The 24,974-nt window shown below is 41.2% G+C and overlaps 1 protein-coding gene across 2 annotated transcripts in view; it reads right to left on the bottom strand.

Annotated features, from left to right (window-relative positions):
* Window positions 1-24,974, bottom strand: part of LOC136867204 (probable tubulin polyglutamylase TTLL2) — a 226,125-nt gene that overhangs the window by 163,128 nt on the left and 38,023 nt on the right. The window contains exon 2 of one of the 2 annotated variants that reach the window (XM_067144338.2): window positions 4,591-4,713. The exons of the other annotated variant lie outside the window; for it this stretch is intronic. Coding sequence (XP_067000439.2) covers window positions 4,591-4,713 — 123 coding nt within the window. The remainder of the gene's footprint in view (window positions 1-4,590; window positions 4,714-24,974) is intronic. 2 annotated transcript variants of the gene reach the window in all.

The raw sequence follows: 24,974 nt of genomic DNA, 5'->3' as shown, positions 1-24,974 counted from the left end.
TGGAAATTATATCAAAACGTGTTAAGCAGTTTTTGAGAAACGGTCTGTGCAGCGATCGCTTGGTAGGTCAGGGCCCATCTGCTTTGTAGCGCCATAGGTTTTGGTTTGTTTGATTTGGTTCCTGAGATTACCCTCCATATATGCACAAACTCACAAATATTCTCTATTTATAATATTAGCATGGGATATTATTTTTCTTCGCGTTAATAACACTAGAATCCACAGTAACCCTTTACAAGTGTATCCAAAAAGTATTTTACCATATATAAATAGGATTCTCCAAAATAATCCCCCCACCAAACATTTGAAGTTGGTTAGTGCCAGATTACTGATATTTTAGGAACAAATAAACTACTAGTAGACTTTTGGAAATTAAAGATGTGTACTGAGTCTGATTGCTGTCCGGCTCCTTGGCTGAATGTTCAGCGTACAGGCCTTCAATTCAGAGGGTCCCCGGCTCGATTTCCGACCAAATATTTTAACCATGTCTGGTTAAGTCTTCTGACTCGGGGATTCTGTCTACGAGTTTGTCCCAATATACTCCTCTTCGATTCCACAAATCACATCATGCTACGAATTACAGCAGAGACAGTCAAATGGTGAATATATTCCTCCAGACAGTTCGCATCTGCAACCACACCAAGGTCTGCGAAAAGCAGTGGAAGTAGAAGAAGAAGAAGAACAAGAACAAGAACTGCGTTTGATTGCGCTAGTTCTTATGGTTCTTCAGGAAAGTGTACCTAAAGACGTAAAATGTTCAGTTTCTGAGCCGATGGTGAGTGGCAGTGGTGACACCACATTTAAATAGCCATTTAAAATACGGTTTGGTTGAAGGAACATGCACATTTTTGGATTCAGGAAAGCTTACTCTTTTCGAAGTAAAATCAATCAATCAATACTGATCTGCATTTAGGGCAGTCGCCCAGGTGGCAGATTCCCTATCTGTTGCTTTCCTAGCCTTTTCCGAAATGATTTCAAAGAAATTGGAAATTTATTGAACATCTCCCTTGGTAAGTTATTCAAATCCCTAACTCCCCTTCCTATAAATGAATATTTGCCCCAGTTTGTCCTCTTGAATTCCAACTTTATCTTCATATTGTGATCTTTCCTACTTTTATAGACGCCATTCAAACCTATTCGTCTACTAATGTCATTCCACGCCATCTCTCCGTTGACAGCTCGGAACATACCACTTAGTCGAGCAGCTCTTCTTCTTTCTCTCAATTCTTCCCAACCCAAACATTGCAACATTTTTGTAACGCTACTCTTTTGTCGGAAATCACCCAGAACAAATCGAGCTGCTTTTCTTTGGATTTTTTCCAGTTCTTGAATCAGGTAATCCTGGTGAGGGTCCCATACACTGGAACCATACTCTAGTTGGGGTCTTACCAGAGACTTATATGCACTCTCCTTTACGTCCTTACTACAACCCCTAAACACCCTCATAACCATGTGCAGAGATCGGTACCCTTTATTTACAATCCCATTTATGTGATTACCCCAGTGAAGATCTTTCCTTATATTAACACCTAGATACTTACAATGATCCCCAAAAGGAACTTTCACCCCATCAACGCAGTAATTAAAACTGAGAGGACTTTTCCTATTTGTAAAACTCACAACCTGACTTTTAGCCCCGTTTATCAACATACCATTGCCTGCTGTCCATCTCACAATATTTTCGAGGTCACGTGACTTTTTGATGACTTTCAACGTCCAGATACCCTTAACACTAATCAAACGAAGAAGAGAAGAAGTCTAGTCCTTCGAAGAATGAAAGTACACTATGTTCATAAAAACAGAACACCTTGAAAGTTCATATTCACAGAACATGTTCATTAGTATGTTCTGCAGAAACGATTAGCATTTCGGTCACATAGGTTCAGCATGTGTCCTGTTGCCGAGTAGGCACTGGGTCCTCTATGAGCACTGATAACCTGTTTCATACGTGATGGCATCGACGCGTATAAGCCGCGAATAGCATCCTGGGCATAGCTATCTATGCCGCATTCATCTGGTTCCACAGTTCATCTTTGCTGGTTGGCATTGGATCACAGCGCCGCGCCCGTCGTTTTGCCATATCCCACACATTTTCGATTGGCGACAAGCCCGGCGATCGGGTGGGCCAGGGAAACAGTCTGACATTCTGTGACAACAAGAAGACACGTGTTTGTGCAGCAACATGTGGTCGCGCATTGTCCTGCTCTAACATGGCGTTTGGGGGTGTCGTGCAGGAAGGGTATGGCTACGGGTCGCAGGATGCCATTCACGTAGGTCAAACTGGTCACAGTGCCCTGGACACGCACCAACTATGATTTGTGATTGTAGCCAATAGCAACCCACACCATAAGGCCTTGATTAGGCGCTGTATGTCTTGTGCGAATACATTCGATGTGATGCCTCTCCCCTGTCTGCGGCGAACCAAAATGCGACCATCATTTTCAAACAAACAGAACATGGATTCGTCCGTAAACACTATCTGCTGCCACTCCTGTCTCCAGTGACGTCGTTCCCTACACCATTGCAGTCTAGCATGTTTATGCACATTAGTCAAAAGTGGGCAGAGAAGTGGACGACGCGCCGGTAACTCAGACCGTAATAAACGGCGACTGACTGTCATTCCTGATAGTGTACGATGTGTTACACTGTTCCACTGTTGCGCCAGAGGTCAGGAGGACGCAGATCTGTCCTGCAATGCCATTCGGATGAGGTGTCGATCTTCTCTGGTTGATCTGGGTGGTGCGACCAGACCCATCTCGTCATGTTCTACGGCCTTCTGTCAACCATTCTGTACACACCCGTTGTACTGCCGACACACTTCGTCCCACACGAGCAACAATTTTCCGGATGGATGCATCACGTTCTCTTATGTCAATAATGCGCCCTCTTTCAAACTCACTCATTTGACGGTAAGATTCTCGCATACGTCTGCGAGGCATCCTGCACGTCTGCTCAAGTCATCCATGACTTCCATCTCACCAGCTGTAAGTTTGAGGGGGATGATGAAAGTATAAAAATCATTATATCTGCTCACGACCATTTCATATAGTTATGAAGGATTACTATGTATTCGTTCAGTATAAAGGATCTTCCGAAACATGCTGTTGAGGTGATAATGTTTCAGTTGATGAGTTTTAATTCGTCACTGTGTCCGGCTCTTTAACTGAATGATCAGCGTTGTGGACTCCGGAGCAGGGTGCCCCTTGTTCGGCCGGATCGGGAATTTTAACCGTAAATGTTTAATTCCCTTGGATCGGGGACTGGGTATTTGTGCTGTCCTCACCGGGCGAGTTGGCCGTGCGGTTAGAGGCGCGCAGCTGGGAGCTTGCATCCGGGATATAGTGGGTTCTAACCCCACTGTCGGCAGCCCTTAAGATAGTTTTCCGTGGTTTCCCATTTTCACACCAGGCAAATGCTGGGGCTATACCTTAATTAAGGTCACAGCCGCTTCCTTCCCATTCCTAGGCCTTTCCCAACTCGCCCGGTGAAGGTAATAATAATAATAATAATAATAATAATAATAATAATAATAATAATAATAATAATAATAATAATAATAATAATAATAATCGTATTGAATTTACGTCCCACTAGCTACTCTTTTACGGTTTTCGGAGACGCATAGGTACCAGAATTTAGTCCCGCAGATGTTCTTTTATGTGCCATTAAACCTATCGACACGAGGCTGACGTATTTGAGCACCTTCAAATACCACCGGACTGAGCCACGATCGAACGTGTCAAGTTGGAGTCAGAAGGCCAGCGTCTCAACCGTCTGAGTTACTCAACCCGGCAAGAAGAGAACAAGAGTTGGCCAATAGAGGTCAGACAAGAAATGCATACAAGAGCATACCATCTCTAGAAATTGTAAGTAATGCCAACTCAGCTGTAATCTATCAAGTCATTCCATTCCACGTTTAGAGCCCGTTCTGTATTTTTAGACCAGCATCACGGGAGCAAAACAGGGTGGACTCAAGATATCTTATTCATAACCTCACTCACTTGATGCTGCCCCAGGAGCTCATAATTTGGGAGCGCAGGCTGGCGACCACGGGGTCCTTAGCTGAGTCCTGGCATTGCTTCCACTTAATTGTGCCAGGCTCCTCACTTTCATCTACACTATCCGACCTCCCTTGGTCAACTCCCGCTTTTCTCCGACACTGACGTTATTAGAGCATTGAGGCCTAGGGACTCTTTCAGTTTCACGCTCTTCGTGGCCCTTGACTTTCTTTGACCCATATCTTAATTTTTCGAAGTGTTAGGTCTCTTCCACTTTTTCCTTCTGATTCGTGTTAATAGAGGATGGTTGTCTAGTTGTACTTTTAAAACAATAATCATCACCACCTTCCTTGAAGTTGTCTACTTATTGGGGGAGAGGCTTTCTCTATTTTTTTGGGAATAACATGCGATTATTATTATTATTATTATTATTATTATTATTATTATTATTATTATTATTATTATTATTATTATTATTACCTATTATTATCAAATAGTGATAAGCAAGGATAAGTAATTAAAAATGGAATAGGAACAAATGTTAGTTTTATAATGTTTGGAAAGATAGAAAATAATAAAGTAAATTTTTTACCTGCCAGTTCTTGAGCTGTTTGTGGAACGACGCTGAGAAGCCGGAAGTTCTCCACCATAAGTTCCAGTTGTCCCTCAGTATCCCACATTCATTATACTCCCGCCACCCACGCTCCACACAAACCTGCGACACAGCAACAGCGCTGGATATAATATTGTCTCTATAAGCGGGTTAAGTCTTAGTAAAGACGGAGAAGGAATCTAGTGAAGCTATAGAATCGAAAACATCGGACTAAGGGGAAATATGCTGTACAATGATATAACGACAAGCTGTCAAGATCGTCTTAGTGCACAGCGTAATGCAGTTAAGAGGCAAAAGTATCCACAGAAGGAATGCCGTATTCCTCCGGAATTCATGAATTGTATTTAACTAAATCATAGGAAACAAACTACGGAATAAATCTACTCTGACCTTATACATGTTAATATCCAGTTCTTATTGATTTCGGCATTCTAATAATTAGGTTTCTTCTTGTATTTACTACAAACGTTTGGAATCACAAATCTTAACATGCTGCTGCAATCATGAAAGTATTTAAGCCAAGCATTCTACTCTAATAATAATAACAATGGGGAGTAATTTTAAACTTATTTTCTGTAGACTTCAATTTTTATGCTGATTATTACTAAAATAGACCCTGATTTTGAATATGGAATCTGATTTCTTTGTATCACGTAAGGTATTTTCTACCTCTCATCTCCTTACGATAGGCACGCTAATTTTAGAAACGCCGTTTGGTTTTTTCTATCATACACATTTTGTTTCTCTGTCACATCTCCAAGCAATTTTTACGATCTGCCCTTAAATCAGGTGATCCAAACGTTCTACATGAGCCACTTGTTGATAGAAAAAGTATTATATTCCCACCTTTGCACTTGAAACTGGGGCTCATGAAGCAGTACGTGAAAGCTTTGGAAACTGAAGGAGACTGTTTCAAGTATCTCCTTACCGCATTTCCTGGCCTGTCACATGAAGAAATAAAGGGCGGTATGCTTGATGGTCCACAGATTCGACAACTGATCAGAGATCCACATTTCATTGGGACATTGAGAGAACTGGAAATAAATGTTTGGTTATCATTCAAGGCCATTGTCACGAACAGTTTTGGAAATACACGAGCAGAGAATTAGAATGAAGTCATCCAGCAACTCTTGGATTCATACAACATGCTTGGAAGCAACATGAGCATCAAGGTACATTTTCTGCATAGCCATCTAGATACTGTACGTCCCCCGAAAATCTTGGTGCCACCACGGCTTTTAGTGCCGGGATATCCCAGGACGGGTTCGGCTCGCCAGGTACAGGTCTTTCTATATGACTCCTGTAGGCGACCTGCGCGTCATAATGAGCATGAAATGATGATGAAGACAACACATACACTCAGCCCCCGTGCCATTGGAATTAACCAATTAAGGTTAAAATCCTCGACCTGGCCGGGAATCGAACCCGGGACCCTCTGAACCGAAGACCAGTACGCTGACCGTTCAGCCAACGAGTCGGGCGCCACCAGTGATGAACAAGGTGAACGATTCCTCCAAGATTTGAAGGTCATGGAAGCACGCTATCAGGGTAGATGGGATCAACATATGCTGGCTGACTGACTACTGCTGGAGTATTCGGAGGGATTGTTCACAGATTTCACACTCCAATAAAAACCTAGAAGAGCAAATTTTTGCGAGAAGTGGAATGAATTGGATGTTGTTGTTGTTGTGTGTTTAAGTCATCAGTCCATAGACTCGTTTGATGCAGCTCTCCATGCCACCCTATCCTGTGCTAACCTTTTCATTTCTTCGTAACTACTGCATCCTACATCTGCTCTAATCTGCTTGTCATATTCATACCTTGGTCTACCCCTACCGTTCTTACCACCTACACTTCCTTCAAAAACCAACTGAACAAGTCCTGGGTGTCTTAAGATGTGTCCTATCATTCTATCTCTTCTTCTCGTCAAATTTAGCCAAATCGATCTCCTCTCGCCAATTCGATTCAGTATCTCTTCATTTGTGATTCGATCTATCCATCTCACCTTCAGCATTCTTCTGTACAGCACATTTCAAAAGCTTCTATTCTCTTTCTTTCTGAGCTAGTTATCGTCCATGTTTCACTTCCATACAATGCCACGCTCCACACGAAAGTCTTCAAAAACATCTTTCTAATTCCTATATCAATGTTTGAAATGAGCAAATTTATTTTCTTAAGAAAACTCTTCTTTGCTTGTGCTAATCTGCATTTTATGTCCTCCTTACTTCTGTCATCGTTAGTTATTTTACTACCCAAGTAACAATATTCATCTACTTCCTTTAAGACTTCATTTCCTAATTTAATATTTCCTGCATCACCTGCCTTCGTTCGACTGCACTCCATTACTTTTGTTTTGGACTTATTTATTTTCATCTTGAACTCCTTAGCCGAGACTTCGTCCATACCATTCAGCAGCTTCTCGAGATCTTCTGCAGTCTCAGATAAAATAACAATATCATCGGCAAATCTCAAGGTTTTGATTTCCTCTCCTTGGATTGTGATTCCCTTTCCAAATTCCTCTTTGATTTCCTTTACTGCCTGTTCAGTTGTTATATGTATATTGGGTATTCAGCCCGAAGGCTGGTTGGATCCTCAACAGGTTGACGATTAGCTGTCGTAGATGGCCTAGTTGTCAATTAAGAGGCGTACTAGGGAAATGAGGAGTGATGTAGTTTCCAGAAGTTGCTATTGCACATCAGTCTGCCAAGCCCACTGAAATGCGTGCACCAACCGACCTTATGAGCGACATCTTCACACCATTCATAGCAGGGACTGGCTGCATAAGGAATGGCATTACTAGCGTCACGCATACCTCAGCCACTTTCATATTGTCATATTGAGACAGGTCAATGAAAGTAACAATTTTATTCTAGCCCATACCAGAAGTCATATTGCACTGTAAACACTACATCACGCCAGCAAAGGCCTCTGTTCTATGTAAACATTGAAAAGGAGGGGGCGCAAACTGCAGCCTTTCCTCACTCCTTTCTGGATTGCTGCTTCTTTTTCAAAGCCCTCGATTCTTATCACTGCAAACTGATTTTTTTAAATACAGATTGTAGATAATTCTTCGTTCTCGGTATCTGATGCCAATCACCTTCAGAATCTTAAATAGCTTGGTCCAATCAACATTATCGAATGCCTTTTCTAGATCTACGAATGCCATGTACGTGGGCTTGTCCTTTTTGATTCGATCCTCTAAGATCAGACGTAAAGTCAGGATTGCTTCACGTGTTCCTACATTTCTTCTGAAGCCGAATTGATCTTCTCCCAATTCAGCTTCAACTTGTTTTTCCATTCTTCTGTAAACAATACGTATTAAAATTTTGCAGGCATGAGATACTAAAATAATGGTGCGATAGTTTTCACACCTGTCAGCACCAGCTTTCTTGGGAATAAGTATAACAACATTCTGCCGAAAATCGGATGGGACTTCTCCTGTTTCATACATCTTACACACTAAATGGAATAACCTTGCCATGCTGGTTGCTCCTAAGGCAGTCAGTAATTCAGCGGGAATGTCATCAATTCCAGGTGCCTTGTTCCTATTTAGGTCGCTCACAGCTCTGTCAAACTCTGACCTCAAAATTGGGTCTCCCATTTCATCAGCATCAACAGCCTCTTCACGTTCCAGAACCAAATTATCTACATCTTCGCCTTGATACAACTGTTGGATATGTTCCTGCCATCTTTCTACTTTGTCTTCTTTCCCTAGAAGTGGCTTTCCATCCGAGCTCTTAATATTCATATACCTAGATTTCCTTTCTCCAAAGGTTTCCTTGATTTTCCTGTATGCAGCATCTACCTTTCCTAGGACCATACAACCTTCGACACCTTTGCACTTCTCCTTCAGCCAGTCTTCCTTAGCTACCTTGCACTTTCTATCCACTTCATTTTTTAATCGCCTGTATTCTTTTCTGCCCTCTTCATTTCTAGCATTCTTGTATTTTCGTCGTTCATCAATCAGGTCTAGTATCTCCTGAATTATCCACTGATTCTTAGTTGATCTTTTCTTCCTTCCTAACATTTCTTCAGCAGCCCTGCTGACTTCATTTTTCATGACTATCCACTCTTCCTCTATTGTGTTTCCTTCAGCCTTTTCATTTAGTCCTTTTTCAACATGTTCCTTGAAACAATCCCTCACACTCTTTTCTTTCAACTTGCCTGGATCTCATCTTTTTGCATTCTTTCCTTTCTTCAATTTCTTCAACTTCAGATGGCATTTCATGACCAACAAGTTGTGGTCAGAGTCCACGTCTGCTCCTGGGAAAGTTTTGTAATCCAACACCTGGTTTCTGAATCTCTGACTAATCATAATGAAGTCTATTTGATACCTTGCAGTGTCTCCACGTCTCGTCCACGTATAAAGCCGTCGTTTGTGGTGTTTGAACCAAGTATTGGCAAGGACTAAATTATGATCAGTGCAGAATTCAACCAGCCGACTTCCTTTTTCGTTCCTTTGTCCCAATCCGAATTCTCCTGCTGTATTATCTTCTCTTCCTTGGCCTACCACTGCATTCCAGTCTCCCATCACAATTAGATTCTCGTCACCTTTTACATATTGCATTAAATCTTCTCTCTCTTCATATGTTCTTTCGATTACCTCATCATCCGCTGAGGTAGTTTGCATATAGACCTGCACTATTGTGGTGGTCATTGGTTTGGTGTCTATCTTGACGACAATAATTCTTTCACTATGCTGGCCATAGTAGCTTACCCGCTGTCCTATTTTCTTATTCATTATTAAACCAACTCATGCATTTCCTCTGTTTGATTTTGCGTCGATAATTCGGTAGTCACCTGACCAGAAATCCTGTTCTTCCTGCCAACGTACTTCACTTATACCAACTACATTTAACTTTAGTCTATCCATCTCCCTTTTCAGATTCTCTAACCTACAACAACGATTCAAACTTCTAACATTCCACGCTCCGACTCGCAGAATGTCAGTATTCATCTTCCTGATTATCGCCCCCTCTCGTGTAGTCCCACCCGGAGATCCGAATGGGGGACTAGTTTACCTCCGAAATATTTTACCCGCGAGGAAGCTATCATCAGTACATCATACATACAGAGAGAGCTGCATGTCCTCGGGATTAGTTACGGCTGTAGTTTCCCGTTGCTTTCAGCCGTGTAGCAGTATCAACACAGCTAAGCCATGTTGAGTATTATTACAAGGCCGTATCAGTTAATCATCCAGACTGCCGCCCTTGCAACTTCCGAAAGGCTGCTACCCCCTTTCGATGAACCATTCCTTAGTCTGGTCTCTCAACAGATACCCATCCGATATGGTTGCACCTGCGGCTCGTCTATCTGCTTCATTGTAGCACGCAAGCCTGGCGGCAAGATCACATGGGATAATATTTTATATATAGAATAATATATCTTTTGTGTGAACAAAATTGCTATTTGAATTGAACTTTATACCTTTATTTTCCATTCTATGTATAATACAATTTGAATGATTTTGGAGGGTACACGGTATCGTAAAGACCTGACGGAAACTGATGATTCCCAAAAAATAGTAAAAAAAAAAAGTCTCAGATCTAAGTCAACAAAAACTCTGTTCCCCAGTGTAATAATATTGAAAGGTCAACCAAGCGAATCTTCTCTTACTTCCAGGATAAGATAAAACGGGCCTGGTTCCGCGGAGCAGAAAAAGATCTACAAGAGGTGGGCATAACACATGATGATATACTGGAGCGTAATCCTCTTAAGAAGAAACTTCAAGACCACAAGAGTTTCCAAGAAAAGCCGAAGCTGAAAACAGGGAAGGCGTGGACCAAAGAAAGAAAGAAAGAAAGAAAGAAAGAAAGAAAGAAAGAAAGAAAGAAAGAAAGAAAGAAAGAAAGAAAGAAGCAACACCGGCAACGAATACGGAAGTATTGGACAAATGTTGAAGCCCGGGGAATGAGACAGTTGAAAGGACGTTGTCCTTACAGTAGTTGGCCCTGTATCAACACTAATCAGAAATAAAATGAAAGAGGCCCGATACTTAGAAATATGGAGGTATCGGTAAAAGAAAGAGAAGGGTCGGAAAGACTACCTAGGCCTCGAAAATCTAATACCTTCAAGGTCGAAAAAGAGCAAGAGATGGCCAAGGGAGGTCGGATAATGAGGAGCCTGACATAAGTAAGCAGAGCCGTGGTCGTCAACTCACACTCCCAAGTTCACAGTCCCTGGTCGCCTTTTCAGTCGCCTCTTACGACAGGTCGGGTTTACCTTCGATGTATTGTACCGCCCCCATTCTTAGGGAGGTAAGTGACTCAAGCGGTAGAAGCGTTGGTCATCTGAACCCAGTTAGCAGGTTGGTACTACAAGATGTTTAAATACCTCAGCTTCGTATTGGTAGATTTACAGGCACGTAAGAGAACTCCTGCAGGACAAAATTCCGCTACCTAGGCGTCTTCTAAAACCGTAGAAGTACTTAGACGGGCGCAAAACCAATGACATTATTATTATTATTATTATTATTATTATTATTATTATTATTATTATTATTATTATTTCTTAATCTGTTTATCCTCCAGGGTTGGCTTTTCCCTCGGACTCAGCGAGGGATCCCACCTCAAGGGCAGTGTCCTGGAGAGTGAGACATTGGATCAGGGAAAACAACTGGGTAGGATGACCAGTAAGGATGTAAGGATGTAAAAATGTAAAGGAGAGAGCATATTTGTCTCTGGTGAGACCCCAACTAGAGTATGGTTCCAGTGTATGGGACCCCCACCAGGATTACTTGATTCAGGAACTGGAAAAAATCCAAAGGAAAGCAGCTCGATTTGTTCTGGGCGATTTCCGACAAAAGAGTAGCGCTACAAAAATGTTGCAAAGTTTGGGCTTGGAAGACTTGGGAGAAAGGAGACGAGCTGCTCGACTAAGTGGTATGTTCCAAGCTGTCAGTGGAGAGATGGCGTGGGAGGACATCAGTAGACGAATAAGTTTGGATGGTGTCTTTAAAAGTAGGAAATATCACAATATGAAGATAAAGTTAGAATTCAAGAGGACAATTTGGGGCAAATATTCGTTTATAGGAAGGGAAGAGATACTGAATCGAATTGGTGAGAGGAGATCGATTTGGATAAATTTGACGAGAAGAAGAGATAGAATGATAGGACACATCTTAAGACACCCAGGACTTGTTCAGTTGGTTTTTGAAGGAAGTGTAGGTGGTAAGAACGGCAGGGGTAGACCAAGGTATGAATATGACAAGCAGATTAGAGCAGATGTAGGATGCAATAGTTACGTAGAAATGAAAAGGTTAGCACAGGATAGGGTGGCATGGAGAGCTGCATCAAACCAGTCTATGGACTGATGACTCAAACAACAGGAAGGGGAGTTAGGGATTGGAATAACTTACCAAGGGAGATGTTCAATAAATTTCCAATTTCATTGCAATCATTTAAGAAAAGGCTAGGAAAACAACGGATAGGGAATCTGCCACCTGGGCGACTGCCCTAAATGCAGATCAGTAGTGATTGATTGATTGATTGATTGATTGATTGATTGATTGATTGATTGATTTATATTAGAAGCTGACCATTGATTCCCTAACTAAATTCCTGTCTATTATTGAGTTTTGATTTATTCACATTCTTTATTTATCCTTATTAGTCTCTTGGATCCATTTATAGCTTGTTTGAGGTCTGTGACACGGCCGTAGCCGTGTTGAAACGCCGGATCACGTGAGATCTCCGAAGTTAAGCAACATTGGGCGTGGTCAAGATTTGGATGGGTTGCCACGCGCTGTTGGTGGGGGTGAGGGAATGGAGGAGCGGAAAGGAACTGGCCACCCTACCGTACGTGAACTCCGGCACAGGCACACTTCTGCGGAAGTTCGGACCTGCCTTCGAGCAGAATACACCTTACCTGAGGTCTGTGAAGGAAGATGTCATTGTTTAATTATTTTATTGAAATCTATTCTCTTCAGGTATCCGTAGAGCACTGCTCTTTTCCTCATAGTTTCTCTAATGTTATCTATTTGACTGTAAAATCATTGGCGACTTCTCAGCCTGTATTGTCCTTTGACTTGCCTGGCGCCAAGATGATGATGATGATGCGTAGTATTATTATTATTACCCCGTAGAGCAACGGCACAAGGTTTGAATACATTTTTCTTCTTCTACTTATACTGTAGTGCGACACAATCGGTGATAGGAACCCTACCAGGCAGTAAACTAGAGCAAATTCTCCGTGATTAGTTCTCGAAATCCGTTTTAAGAGCTGGAGTTTAATTGACTTCTTGTATGGACTTCGTCTTCAACTGTATGTTGCTGGAATTAATTGTGCCTGGCCCGGTGCGGTGGGCATGCATGTCGGTGACAATCTCGAGCTTGCTCAGATTCCATTAGTGATTAAAACATAATAAGTTTTGTGGTCTGTAGCAATATGGGATTGCGTGCTGCGGCTTCAGGAATTTGACAGTCAGCTGTCGTCGAGCGGAGCTGGAACTCGCCCCCTCTCCATGTGCCCGCATGCGTTACACGTCCCTGCACTCCCGTGCCATACTAGCCTGGGATCGGCAAACCATGAATAATATCGTTCTGATCGTGTGGAGTTGGTGTCTATATGAAGTGGGGAGAACTGCTTCATAACCCTGGTCGAAACAATGTCTTTTATTCGATAAGTACTTGGGAGGTGGCTGAGCGATACAGATTCGAACCGCATCGTCGATAATCTTCATGATGGTTCCCCATCGTTACCCATTTTCGTACCAGACAAATACCGGCGCTGCACCTTAATTAAAAGCATGACTACTCCCCCCTCCCATCGTCATCGAACACCTTTCTGTAGCCTATTAGTGAGACGTAAAACCTCTAAAGGGTTGTGGTATTGATCGTCGTTTTAGGGAAAATCAACGGGGTATCAGGAAGAGCTCGACTCTTTAAAGAATTAAGGTATCCGCTAGAGTTATAAAATGTTCATGAAAAGATAAAAGACCACTCGAGGTTACGCAGATGTAATACCGTCGGGACAGGGGAAAAAGTAAGAGTTCACCAAATAAGATCGTATAGGGAAGATAAAAGACAGGGTCCTGAAAAAAGGGAGTGCAAGAAAATTTATATGGGATCACGGAATCGCTGTATCACTTTTTAAGTTGTGATCCCCTGGGAGAGAGGCTTTATCATTTATATGCTGGAAGTTCGAGCTGCGTCCATCAATTATATCAGACTAGGTGATTAAGTATTATAGACTGTCTTGAGGCCAGAAGCCGTATGGAGGTCGGCAGGTCCATGAAGTGGTATCACGTAAAACCAGCTACACAAGGGACAGCTCATATTGTGCTATTATTATTATTATTATTATTATTATTATTATTATTATTATTATTATTATTATTATTATTGTTCTCGCATTCGTTGTCAGTGTTGTTCCTTTCTTTATTCGGTCCACGCCTTCCCTGTTTTCAGTTTTGGCTTTTCTTGGGAACACCTGTTGTTTCGAAGTTTCTTCTTAAGAGGGTTACGCTCCAGGATATCATGTGTGATGCCCACTTCTTGTAGATCTTTTTCTACCTCATTGAACCAGGCCCCTTTTTTCTTCTTATCTTGGAAGTAGGAGAAGATCCGCTTGGTTGACCTTGCAGGGCTCATTCTTGACACGTAACTATAGTAGAAAGCAATCCTTCTCCTCCGCATCGTATCGGTTATCTTTTGCGCCTGGAAATAGAGCTCGTGGTTATGTCGTCTTCTATACTAACCTTTGTGTTTGATGGGGTCCAAGATGTTATTCAAAACCTTTCTTTCTTTCTTTCTTTCTTTCTTTCTTTCTTTCTTTCTTTGATCTCTTCACAGTAAGGCCTTTTTGTTCAGTGCAAGGCACTCCGATATATAGAACGCCTCCGGACAAATGACGCTGTGGTAGTGTCTGAACTTGGCGTTCAAGGATATTGATATTTTGTTGAACACACCCTTGGTTAGATGGTATGCCATTTCCATTTTATTCATGCGTGACATGAAGGCTACTTTCTCAGACATGTTGGGTTCTATCTACTCACCTGGATATTTAAATTTTCCTACCCGCTTGGCTTTTCCTTAGTCCACATCTAGCTCTTTCGGTGCCGGCGTTATGCTTGCAATAAACTTAGTTTTCTTAAAGGAGATCTGAAGACCTGTTCTCACTGCCTGTATCTTAAGTTGCTTGATTTGTTTGGTAGCTGTGTGTAAGTGAATCAGAAAAGATTGCTAGATCATGTGGGAAAGCAAGACAGTCAAATTATAAGGTTTGTCTTCCTGCAACACAGCCTGACTTCGCTGTCACCCCTTCATTTCTTATTTCCTTGCGCCATTCGCGGGTCACTTTCTCTAAAACATAGTTGAAGAGTAGAGGTGAGTGCCCATCTCCCTGCCTGACTCCTGTCCTTATTTCAAAGGCATCTGAAATTTCTCCTCTGAACTTCACTTTGGAAGTAGTGTCTTGTCATTCGATCAATAGAGTTGTAAGCCTTTTTGAAATGGACGAAAGTCACCAAGAATTTCGCATTCTTGAGCTTTAGATATGAAAAGATAGATTTTAGGTTCACAATTTGATATATACAAGAGCTTCTTATTCTGAACCCAAGCCCCAGTTGTGGATCTAGTTGTTCTCCTGCACTAGTCTGAAGAACTTTAGAAAGGATCTTGTAGGTAATTAAGAGGAGGGAAATACCACGACAGTTGTTAACATTCTTTTTGTCGCCTTTCTTATTAAGGTGATGAATTAGTGCAGAATTCCAGTTTGTTGGAAGTTCCTCTGTTTACCAAATCTCGTGGGTGATGTCTGTCAGTTTATTAATCGCCTTGTCACCTGCGTACTTCCACAGTTCAGCTACTATTGAGTCCTCACCTGGTCGCATATTGTTATTTAATGACTATATGATCTGTTTGATTTCTTCTTTTGTGGGTGGAGATAAATCATGATGGACTTGTGCATTTTATTTAAATGTGAATGAGGAATTTGGAGCTTCACAGTTGTGGAGAGAATCAAAGTAATCCGCCAGAATATGGCAATTTTCTTTGTCACTGTGTGCTGTTTTCCCATTGGAGTTTGTGAACTGTAGGCTGGGGGGGGGGGGTATAACTGCTTGGATTTTGCCTGAAGATTCTATAGAAGTCTCGTGTGTTATTCTTCTGAAAATCCTGATCAGTCTGTGCCAAATGGTTCTTGTCAAAAAACAACAACAACAACAACAACAACAACAAAACGTACCGCTCTGCGGATCTTTTCTGCAGAATGTTTTCCACTGTTCCACCAGGCATGTTTCCTTGGCTTCGTTAGGGATTTTCTCCTTAGCTGTTACGATCAGGGCCTCTTGTAATTCTTCCCAGTTCTGGAGGTCAATGTATCCTAGCTTCTGGGTCAACTCCCAATTAGATTCCAGTTTTCTGTATCAAATCTAATGATCCTTCTCAAATGGATCTTGCTAGTGTTTCGCGGAAGCAACTTAATTTTGATTTTGGATAGATAGTGATCTAATCTAGATCGGCGTTTCTTAGAACCTTCACATTTTTAAAATCTCTTTCTGGGCTTTCCGAGTGATCGCAACGTGATCTATTTGGAACTGGCCAACATAGTGATTTGGTGATGTCCAAGTTTTCTGCTTTCTGGTCAGGGTCAAAAAGTGGTTGATTTCAGAACCATATTAAATGCTTTACATTGCTCCACACGCCTCTCTTCATTGCGATTAGTTCTTTGGCGAGCCGGATAGTTATCTATAATGTTTTAGAACTTCTCCTTGCCGAGCTGGGCATTTAAATCCCCAAGCAAGATGGTTGTATGTTTATCTGGAATTTTAGATATGATGTGTTCAAGCATTTCCCAGAATCTACCTGTTTCTTCTGGTCTTTTTTGTTTACCTGATTAATCTATGCATGCACATTCACGATAGTACTGGGCTGTAGGGGGATGTGAAGTCTGTGACTGAATCCAGAATCTTCCTACTGACTTTTAAATCCAGTGCTTAGGTGAGGGGTAGATTTAATGACACGTTCACCAGCTTTACCTTTGAAGATCCTGTAACCTTGTGACTCGAAGGCCTGTTCATCTGAAATTCTTGTCTCCTGAATCGCAGCTATTAAGATTTGATGTTGGGACAAGGTATCGGCGAGTTGCTTAGCTTGCCGATCTTCAGAAGAGAATTCGCGTTAAAGGTAACAATGAAATTCTGGCGTTTGTGACTGATCTTTGCTGGAGTCTCCGATACCTCCAAGCATGTCGGTATAGGCTCTTCAGAACCCGAATGCCTGCAAGTGTCCCCCAAGGTGACGGTGGATTGGTTACCTCCGAGGGTAGTAGCTTCTGCAGAACATCCCGCCATGCTTTTGACAGTTGAAAAACTGTTGATTGAGGCCGGCGATGTTTCACACCGACCAACTTACTACAAATGCTGTGAGCCTTGGAGAGAGCTTGATGTTCACCTCAGGCTGGCGTTTCCTCCATACCTCACGCTTCGGTTTCCCCGCCGGTACTCGGGTGGCTGGTTCCAGTGGTTTCCCACTGGGCAATGGGTACACCGCGTCCTTGCGCCAATTATTATTATTATTATTATTATTATTATTATTATTATTATTATTATTATTTGAATGACCCTTTTGAGGATACGATAAAGCAACTTTGGTTACTTTTCTTTGCATTTAACTTTCATCATTTCCAATCTTCCTTCATTTTCTGAGAATGTTGTTCCTTTTCCTCTTGAGTCCATTTTCTTCCAGTTGTTAATTTCTTTCTCTCCATAAATCCCGCCTTTCGTGTTACTTTTCTGAAATGTGTTCTGTTTTCTATCGTATCTATTTTAATTCCAGCGTTTTTCATATACTTTTCAATTCCAATGAACCACGTTGGCTTGGATTTGTAACTGCTCAATAGGTTAAAGATTTATTTAGGTAGTCTATTGTTATTCAATCTATAAATGGGTACAAAACACTGGAGTCTTCTTTTCCTCATTACAGTTGTCAGTTTTTCAACTTTTAAATATGGCTCTCTGTTTGATCGTAGTCTAAATTCAGCATTGTTGTTTCTTACAGGTCCCAATATTTTTCTCAAAATTCTTCCTTCAACTTTTTCTAATGTTTCAAGATCCTCAATTCTTGCAAGTTTATTATTTAACGCATAGCAAAAATGTAATGCATATTTAGAAAATATACAAAAATGAGAAACATGAATCTCCATGAGCAAAACATATTTTAAGGTCGAGCTCTTTAATCCAATACATTGTTTCATCTGTTGGTCTGAGGAAATTACTTCAGCTACCTAGATAGGTCCACAACTTTGAGTCACGATATGGAGAATTGTTTGTCGTGGAGCGTCACAGTCACACACTGGTACTGAAACATATTTCCACTTGTAATATGAGTCCTTGCATCCTCCACGGTTTGTCCCTGACTCTATTCAGAGTGGCCCATATCTTACGCGGTAGGTTGAGTTCGTTGGAGAAGATGATGTGTAGGGAAACGTCTGTGGCGATTGTCCAACTATGTGTCCATTCCTTCAAAGAGTCGAAGCTGTTATACTAGACTTAACTAAAGTTGGCATCTGACAGGTAAGGTTGGAGGGAGGAGCACTGCACGTGCCATTTCACGATGTTGCCACAATCCAGCATTCCTTTCTACATACTCTTACCCCTCGCTTCCGGCTCACTTGTTCCCTCCTTCATTCTGACCGCTGTGATCTGTTGTGGACTACCTGGCCAGGCGGCGTCGTCCCATTTGCGATCACTCTTATACAAACAATCAGGTTGTTATCGGTGACAGGTTTGGCAACTCCCAGCAAGACGAGCTGCTCTGAAGTTTTATCTCCATGGCAACAGCAGTCGCCCCACCCTCGTTTCCATGGCAACCACACAGCCACTCCCTTTATCCCGCCTCGGCAGGCAGTAAACGGACTTCCCTCTAAGAAATGTCAGACACCAACTCTTATTATTAGCAGTATAGTGACCAAGATGGCAGCATCACGCAAGAATGGAGTGACGTGACTAGAGCCTCTGCAGTTTGAGAGCAGGGATGTTTTCTGAGGCAGGCAGTTGAGGGTTAATGCAGAATTTCCTGTATTCTCTGATGATGTCATTTCTTCTTCTCAAATCAGGTGGAATTATACCTGACAGGAGTGGAAGCCAATGAAGTGCTGTGGACTGGATGGAACCAGATATTAGATATTAGATATTAGATATTAGAACACTAATTCTAATTTAGTTGATATATGGGAGATATGTCCTTAAAGAACATTCTTTTAAGTTTCGTGATCTCGCTTTCAAGATGGTTTGCACATTTGTTATGAACAAGCATTTTCATCCGTGAATATTATAAAAACTAGACTCGTCCATTTAACACAGATTCCATTTTCAGCTTCAGTATTCTTTGCTTACCTCGCCAAAACGACGAAGGTAATTGATATAAAAAACCTATTTTAGAACAGAATACTCCCATCCCCTAGTTCCGAATTGCCTAGTTTCGGTTAATGATTTGAGTTATCCTCTGTGTCATCTGTTTATGAGGCAGTCATCAGTTATGGTGGAGCCATGTTAGTCGATATTAGGTTGGGATAACTAATTTGCCTCATGCCTGAACGTTTACAGTTTTTCCTGGTTTTCCCTTTCCTGATTATCGGTTGTATGTGTTATAGTTAGTTTATTTATTACTACATTAAATGTTGCAGTTAAGCCTAACCACTATTTACACCCAATCTCTAAATTGTAGTTTTTTAAAAATTTTATTTATTTTTGTCCTAGTTTGTAACAGTCTTATATAGTTTATGACAACATGTGTCTTACCCTTCATAAGATGAATTAGTGCAAGTATTTATCTATGACAAAAGTCTGTACAGATTTATTCTAGAATTACAATAGATAAGTAATATTTAAGGCATACTGAAAATAAAATCAGACTACGAGTTCTTGAAAATTGGAAAAGGGAGGGGCTTTTGGAAAGGTTGAGTGCTTTTGCCAATAACAAAAATTGAAGGAAAGAAATGTTTGAATTCTCTTGTTCGATTCGTTTCAAGGTACGACGAGCCATCAGAGATCTATTTGAGGAAAATCTTACAGAGAATTATAATCCGCAGTGTGACAGAGTTTTTTGGCGATAAGGGGGCTTAGCTGACTGTTTACAATTTCAATGAGCACTGCATGTCATATAAAACCAAATTTCGAGGTCTTGTCCCTTTTAAACGATTTTTCAGCTCCAAGTTTACTGACGCAATCTATGCCGGGTGTCACCTTCGGTTTATGATGGAACAAATCGTTTTAAGTATATTATTTAAATTGAGTAGAATGTATATTTCGAGTAATATAAATTTAATAGTGAATTCTGGTTAACAACGCCTCTGCTTCGCGCACGCGTCTAACGTGGTTGACTCGGTTTAGAATTAATTATAACTGAGTCAACGGTATAACAATGAATTTAAGGTGAAGAGGTCCGACCTCTTGGAGAATGAGGCCATTAGCTAGGCATGAGTGGCCATGAGATAATGGAAGACTTACTAGAGCCCGTAAAAAAAAGATTCTAGCAATCACTTATATTGTCTGTTACTATTTCTGTAGAATTAAAATTGAATACTCTGTAAGAACGCGCAAGTAATGAGTCCTACATATTTAGTGAAAAGTAGTTATGTTTCATAAATTATCCAAGAAGTAGTTCTACACTGATAGCATTGCGCTCTTAAGGCTTTTTGATGCCTCTTTCTTTCACCAGTTCTTCGAAGTTGGGGTTCGTAGATGATGTTGCCAGAAACAGCAGGTTTTTAGGATGCTGTTCAGTGAGTGTTGATCGATATTTCTTTTTCATCATACTCGTAACAGAAAAAGGGTTTTCACATATGTATGTCGACCCAGATTTACAGCAGAATCTCAGGGCTGTGTCTCGCAGCGCTGGAAACTGAGGACAGGGAGAAAGATACTTTCACAAGGCGATGAATTCTGGATCAGCTGGATTTACAAGGACCTCCTTGAATTTGTAGTAAATTGCAGTGTTGTTCTGAAGTTCCAGGATTTTGGTCTTTACACCAGAAGGGTAATGTATGATGTCCTCCATAGATGCAGAGAAGGGATTTGACAAAATTTGAAGATTTTGTGTCTAACTCTGGAAGTGTCTGGTTCCTTGGCTGAATGGTCAGCGTTAGGGCCTTCGGTCGAAAGGGACCGGGATTCGATTCTCGGCTGGGTTAGGGACTTAAATCATCTTAAGTGGTTACTTCTCTTGGCTCTGGAACTACGTATTGTGCTGTCACCAATGTCCCTGCAACTAATACACCATGCAGCACTACCTTCTACCACGGTAACACGCAGATTCCCGTACACGGCAGATGCCCCCCACCCTCGTCGCAGGATCTGCCTTACAAGAGCTGCACCTGGGCTAGCAATAGCTACACGAAATTTCATTGGTACATGCCGTTACGGTTAACTAAGGACCACGTCATTTCAACTGTCTCCTTCCCCGCCCAGTACTCTCGCATTCGTTGTCAGTGTTGTTCCTTCCTTTCTTCGGTCCACGCCCTCCCCGTTTTCACTTTCGGCTTTTCTTGGAAACACCTGTGGTCTTGAAGTTTCTTCTCACGTCGGTTGCGCTCCATGATATCCTTATGTGTGACGCCCACCTCCTACGCATATTTTTCTACCCCACTGAACCAGGCCCCTTTTGTCTTCTTATTGTGGAAGTAGGAGAAGATCCGCTTGGTTGACCTTGCAAGGCACGTTCTTGTCACATTACCATAGAAAGCAATCCTCTTCCACATCGTATCGGTTAACTTTCCATTGTGGAAATAGAGCTCGTAGTTTTGCCGTCTTCTATACTCACCTTTGTGTTTGATGGGGTCCAAGATTATGCTCAATATCTTTCTTTCCTTCTTTCTTTCTTTCTTTCTTTCTTTCTTTCTTTCTTTCTGTTTTCTTCCTTCTTTGGTCTCAAGTTTTTCAATGAGGCCTTTTTGTTCATTGCAAGGCATTCCTCTGCATAGAGGGCCTCCGGACGAATGACTGTGTGGCAGTGTCTGAACTTGGCATTCAAGGATATTGATATTTTTTGTATATACCCTTGGTTAGATAGTATACCGCATGAAATTATTATTATTATTATTATTATTATTATTATTATTATTATTATTATTAAAGTCTGAAAACCTGACTTCGATAAGTAATTTTAAAAATAATCTATTTTTAAATTGATATATCTTACTCTTCGCACGTGCCACTTATAACGTTTGTGTGCACACGTGCATTGGTTGGCCGCTCCTTGGTTGGACCCCGTAATGTAGTCATGCATTTCTTATCTGTAACTGAACCAATATTTTTATTGCCTATCGTGAACTGTTGACTTGACAGACTTTCCTCTCTTCATAATAACCGCCCTATCACCGAACCTGGAGAACTTGAGCGATTTGTCGTAACTTAATCAGGAATAATGTAAGCCACATTATGTTTTGTAGTAATTTTGTAGTAATCGAAGAAAATGAATATCTTCTTCGCGTGATATTCTCAGGCAACGCATAATTTAAAACATAGTGGGAATATTCTGTTTCCAGGAAAACAATGGTGCACCAATTTCAACTGAGGGCAGACGTTTCGAGATCTTAAAGTTGATGATTTCCTCGAATATAAAGCTAGAGAATTATTAAACTGCGGAGCGTGTCGTGAAATGAAATCTCTTTTGACATCAGAACTTCAGTTTGGGCATGCACGTTATTCCCTCTGGTGATGATAGAGTTTTGGTCTTATATCTCGTGCATGTCTAAGTATTAGATTAATAATTAAGGAAGAAGTTTTTAATGTCACGTCAAGTTCCTTCATATTTATAGACGATGCTGTTTACTGGACATCTTGAGTTGAATTTCTGATTCGTTGCTTTCGTATGGTTCTCTAATATATTGAGCATAAACAACGAGTGCCTAATTTACGCAGCTGATACGAGTATGATATAATTTTTGCGTTAGTTGACATGTGATTTCAGTTACGTGGTGGTGGTTGCTATTATTGCCTTAAAGGGAAATACAGATATCCATCCCCTCTTCAGTTACCTGGTGGTGGTACCATTGTCGTCTTAAAGGGCAAGTACAGATAGATAACCGTTCCCTTTTCAATTACCTGGCAACGAACGCTATGAGTTAAGCACAGAGTATTTTATTGATTTTAAGTAAAGTAGCATGGGCTGACTGTATCATATTTTTCACTCATAATTTTGAATTAGTCAAACTGAAATTTTGTGAGTTTTCTATAATATAGAAAGGAAAGCTTACCTAACTAATTCGTTGTCAGCGGGCTGTACAATAACAATCGGTCCTGTTTCTTGAGTCTGTTGGATTAGGGTTTGTATGAACTGACTATAGGTCAAACCACAGTAGAGTTCTATTCAAACTGCGCGGCGCGCCTTTTGGGGAAGATGCCGGTATTTCGCAAAGGAGGCGTGACAACTTCTTACTGACTCAACAGGAACGATTTTGTGAGTCAACAAAGGTGATTTTTTAAAGATGACGTGTACATTATGAAATTCATTAATATACCCCTCCCCGTGGCACTACAGCCCTTGAAGGGCCTTGGCCTACCAAGCGACCGCTGCTCAGCTCGAAGGGCTGCAGATTGCGAGATGTCGTGTGGTCAGCACGACGAATCCTCTCGGCCGTTATTCTTGGCTTTCGAGACCGGGGCCGCTATATCACTGTCAGATAGCTCCTCAATTCTAATCACGTAGGCTGAGTGGACCTCGAACCAGCCCTCAGGTCCAGGTAAAAATCCCTGACCTGGCTGGGAATCGAACCCGGGGCCGCCGGGTAAGGGGCAGGCACGCTACCCCTACACCACGGGGCCGGCGTTTCATTAATATACCTTTGTTTATGAAACCAACGATTCACGATTCGCTTAGCAATAAGCATTTAGCAATACTCGGACACACAAGAAGAGAAGATTTATGGTTTCGATCACATATCGTATTCACGCTGAGGCGAGCCTTCCATGTGCAAATATTGGTAGCAGGTGCGCTGCAGATATATCCGAACATGTTTTCACATTAATATCGTATCATTGACTGAATTCACGCCAACTAATACCTTAATTTGTTTTATTGCACTTTATATTTCTATGACTTGTGTGTATATCAATGGCAAATATAGGCAATTAAAGAAGTTGTGTAGAAACTAAAGTAGCCGATAGAGGGGTCGAATTACATAACTTTGGAATAGAAAGGTACAGTCTAGAACGACCTAGCTTGGAAATGTCAGAGTCGATGACCTAGATTTTAGATTCCATGAAATAATAATAATGATAATAATAATAATAATAATAATAATAATAATAATAATAATAATAATATCACTGATGATTTTGCGATACTTTCAGAAAACCTAGAGGAAGCGGCCATACAGATCAACCTCCTAGAAAAGATCGCTAGCAAGACGGTACTGAGGATCTCGGAAAAGACCACGTTCATGATGAATGACAAACATAGACACAAACATGTGTCTTTGAAAGAGAGGTTGGACGGATTCAGAGGGTTAAAACGTTCAAATACCTCGCTGAAATCATACAAGAGAGCGGACTAGAGAAAGCTCCTGTAGACGATCGTATCTCAAAAATGGAGAGAGCTTATAGGCTAACTGAAAACATCTACAAGATGCACGTCATGGATAACCAAAATAAGGCATTAGAACACTGTAGTAAAAACAGAATGCCTGTATGTCAGCGGATGCCTTTTGATAAATGACTTGTAATTACAATATTAGAAGTTGAAGGAGCTGGAGATTCTAGAAAGAAGAATACTACGAAAAATCTTTGGTGCAATCCAGACTGAAGCCTGCTGGAAACTTCGGAACAACAATGAAGTCTACAAAATTGTGGAGATAATTTCAGAGACCATGAAAAAGAGGAGGTTATCATTTCTGTGACATTTGTACAGAATGGACAAAACCAGACTAACCAAAAAGTTATTCGACTACTTGTGGAACAAGAAGACAACAACGGCATAGATTTAGGAAGTTTTTAAAGATCTAGAGAAGTGCAACGTCCGGCAAGTTCAGTTGTTAAGACAGGATTAAAAATTTGGAAGGGTTTCAAGTCGAAAGAACTGCAAAGACGGGAAGAGACTGGACGGATGAACAGGAGAAGCAACATAGCGCCCTATGAAGGAGTAGGTGGAGGAAGAGGAAACTTCAGCCAAAGAAAAATGAAACTGTAACGTGATCTTAAATGATCAATTCGCTTATAAAATAATAATAATAATAATAATAATAATAATAATAATAATAAGCAATTTCTCATTCGTAATTGCCTGACTGCTTGGTAAGCCCAAATATACTTGCACACAAAAGCAGAAAAGCATTCTCCACTCATTACTAAAGTCCCGTAAGCTTGGCTCAAAGTGGGGTAGAGTGGTTGATTCCGTGTTCATCCATCATTATTCCCAGAAATATAC

The sequence above is a fragment of the Anabrus simplex genome, chromosome 1 (genome assembly GCF_040414725.1).
Source record: "Anabrus simplex isolate iqAnaSimp1 chromosome 1, ASM4041472v1, whole genome shotgun sequence".
In the NCBI taxonomy this organism is placed as follows: domain Eukaryota; kingdom Metazoa; phylum Arthropoda; class Insecta; order Orthoptera; family Tettigoniidae; genus Anabrus; species Anabrus simplex.
This window is presented reverse-complemented; position numbering and strand designations above follow the sequence as displayed.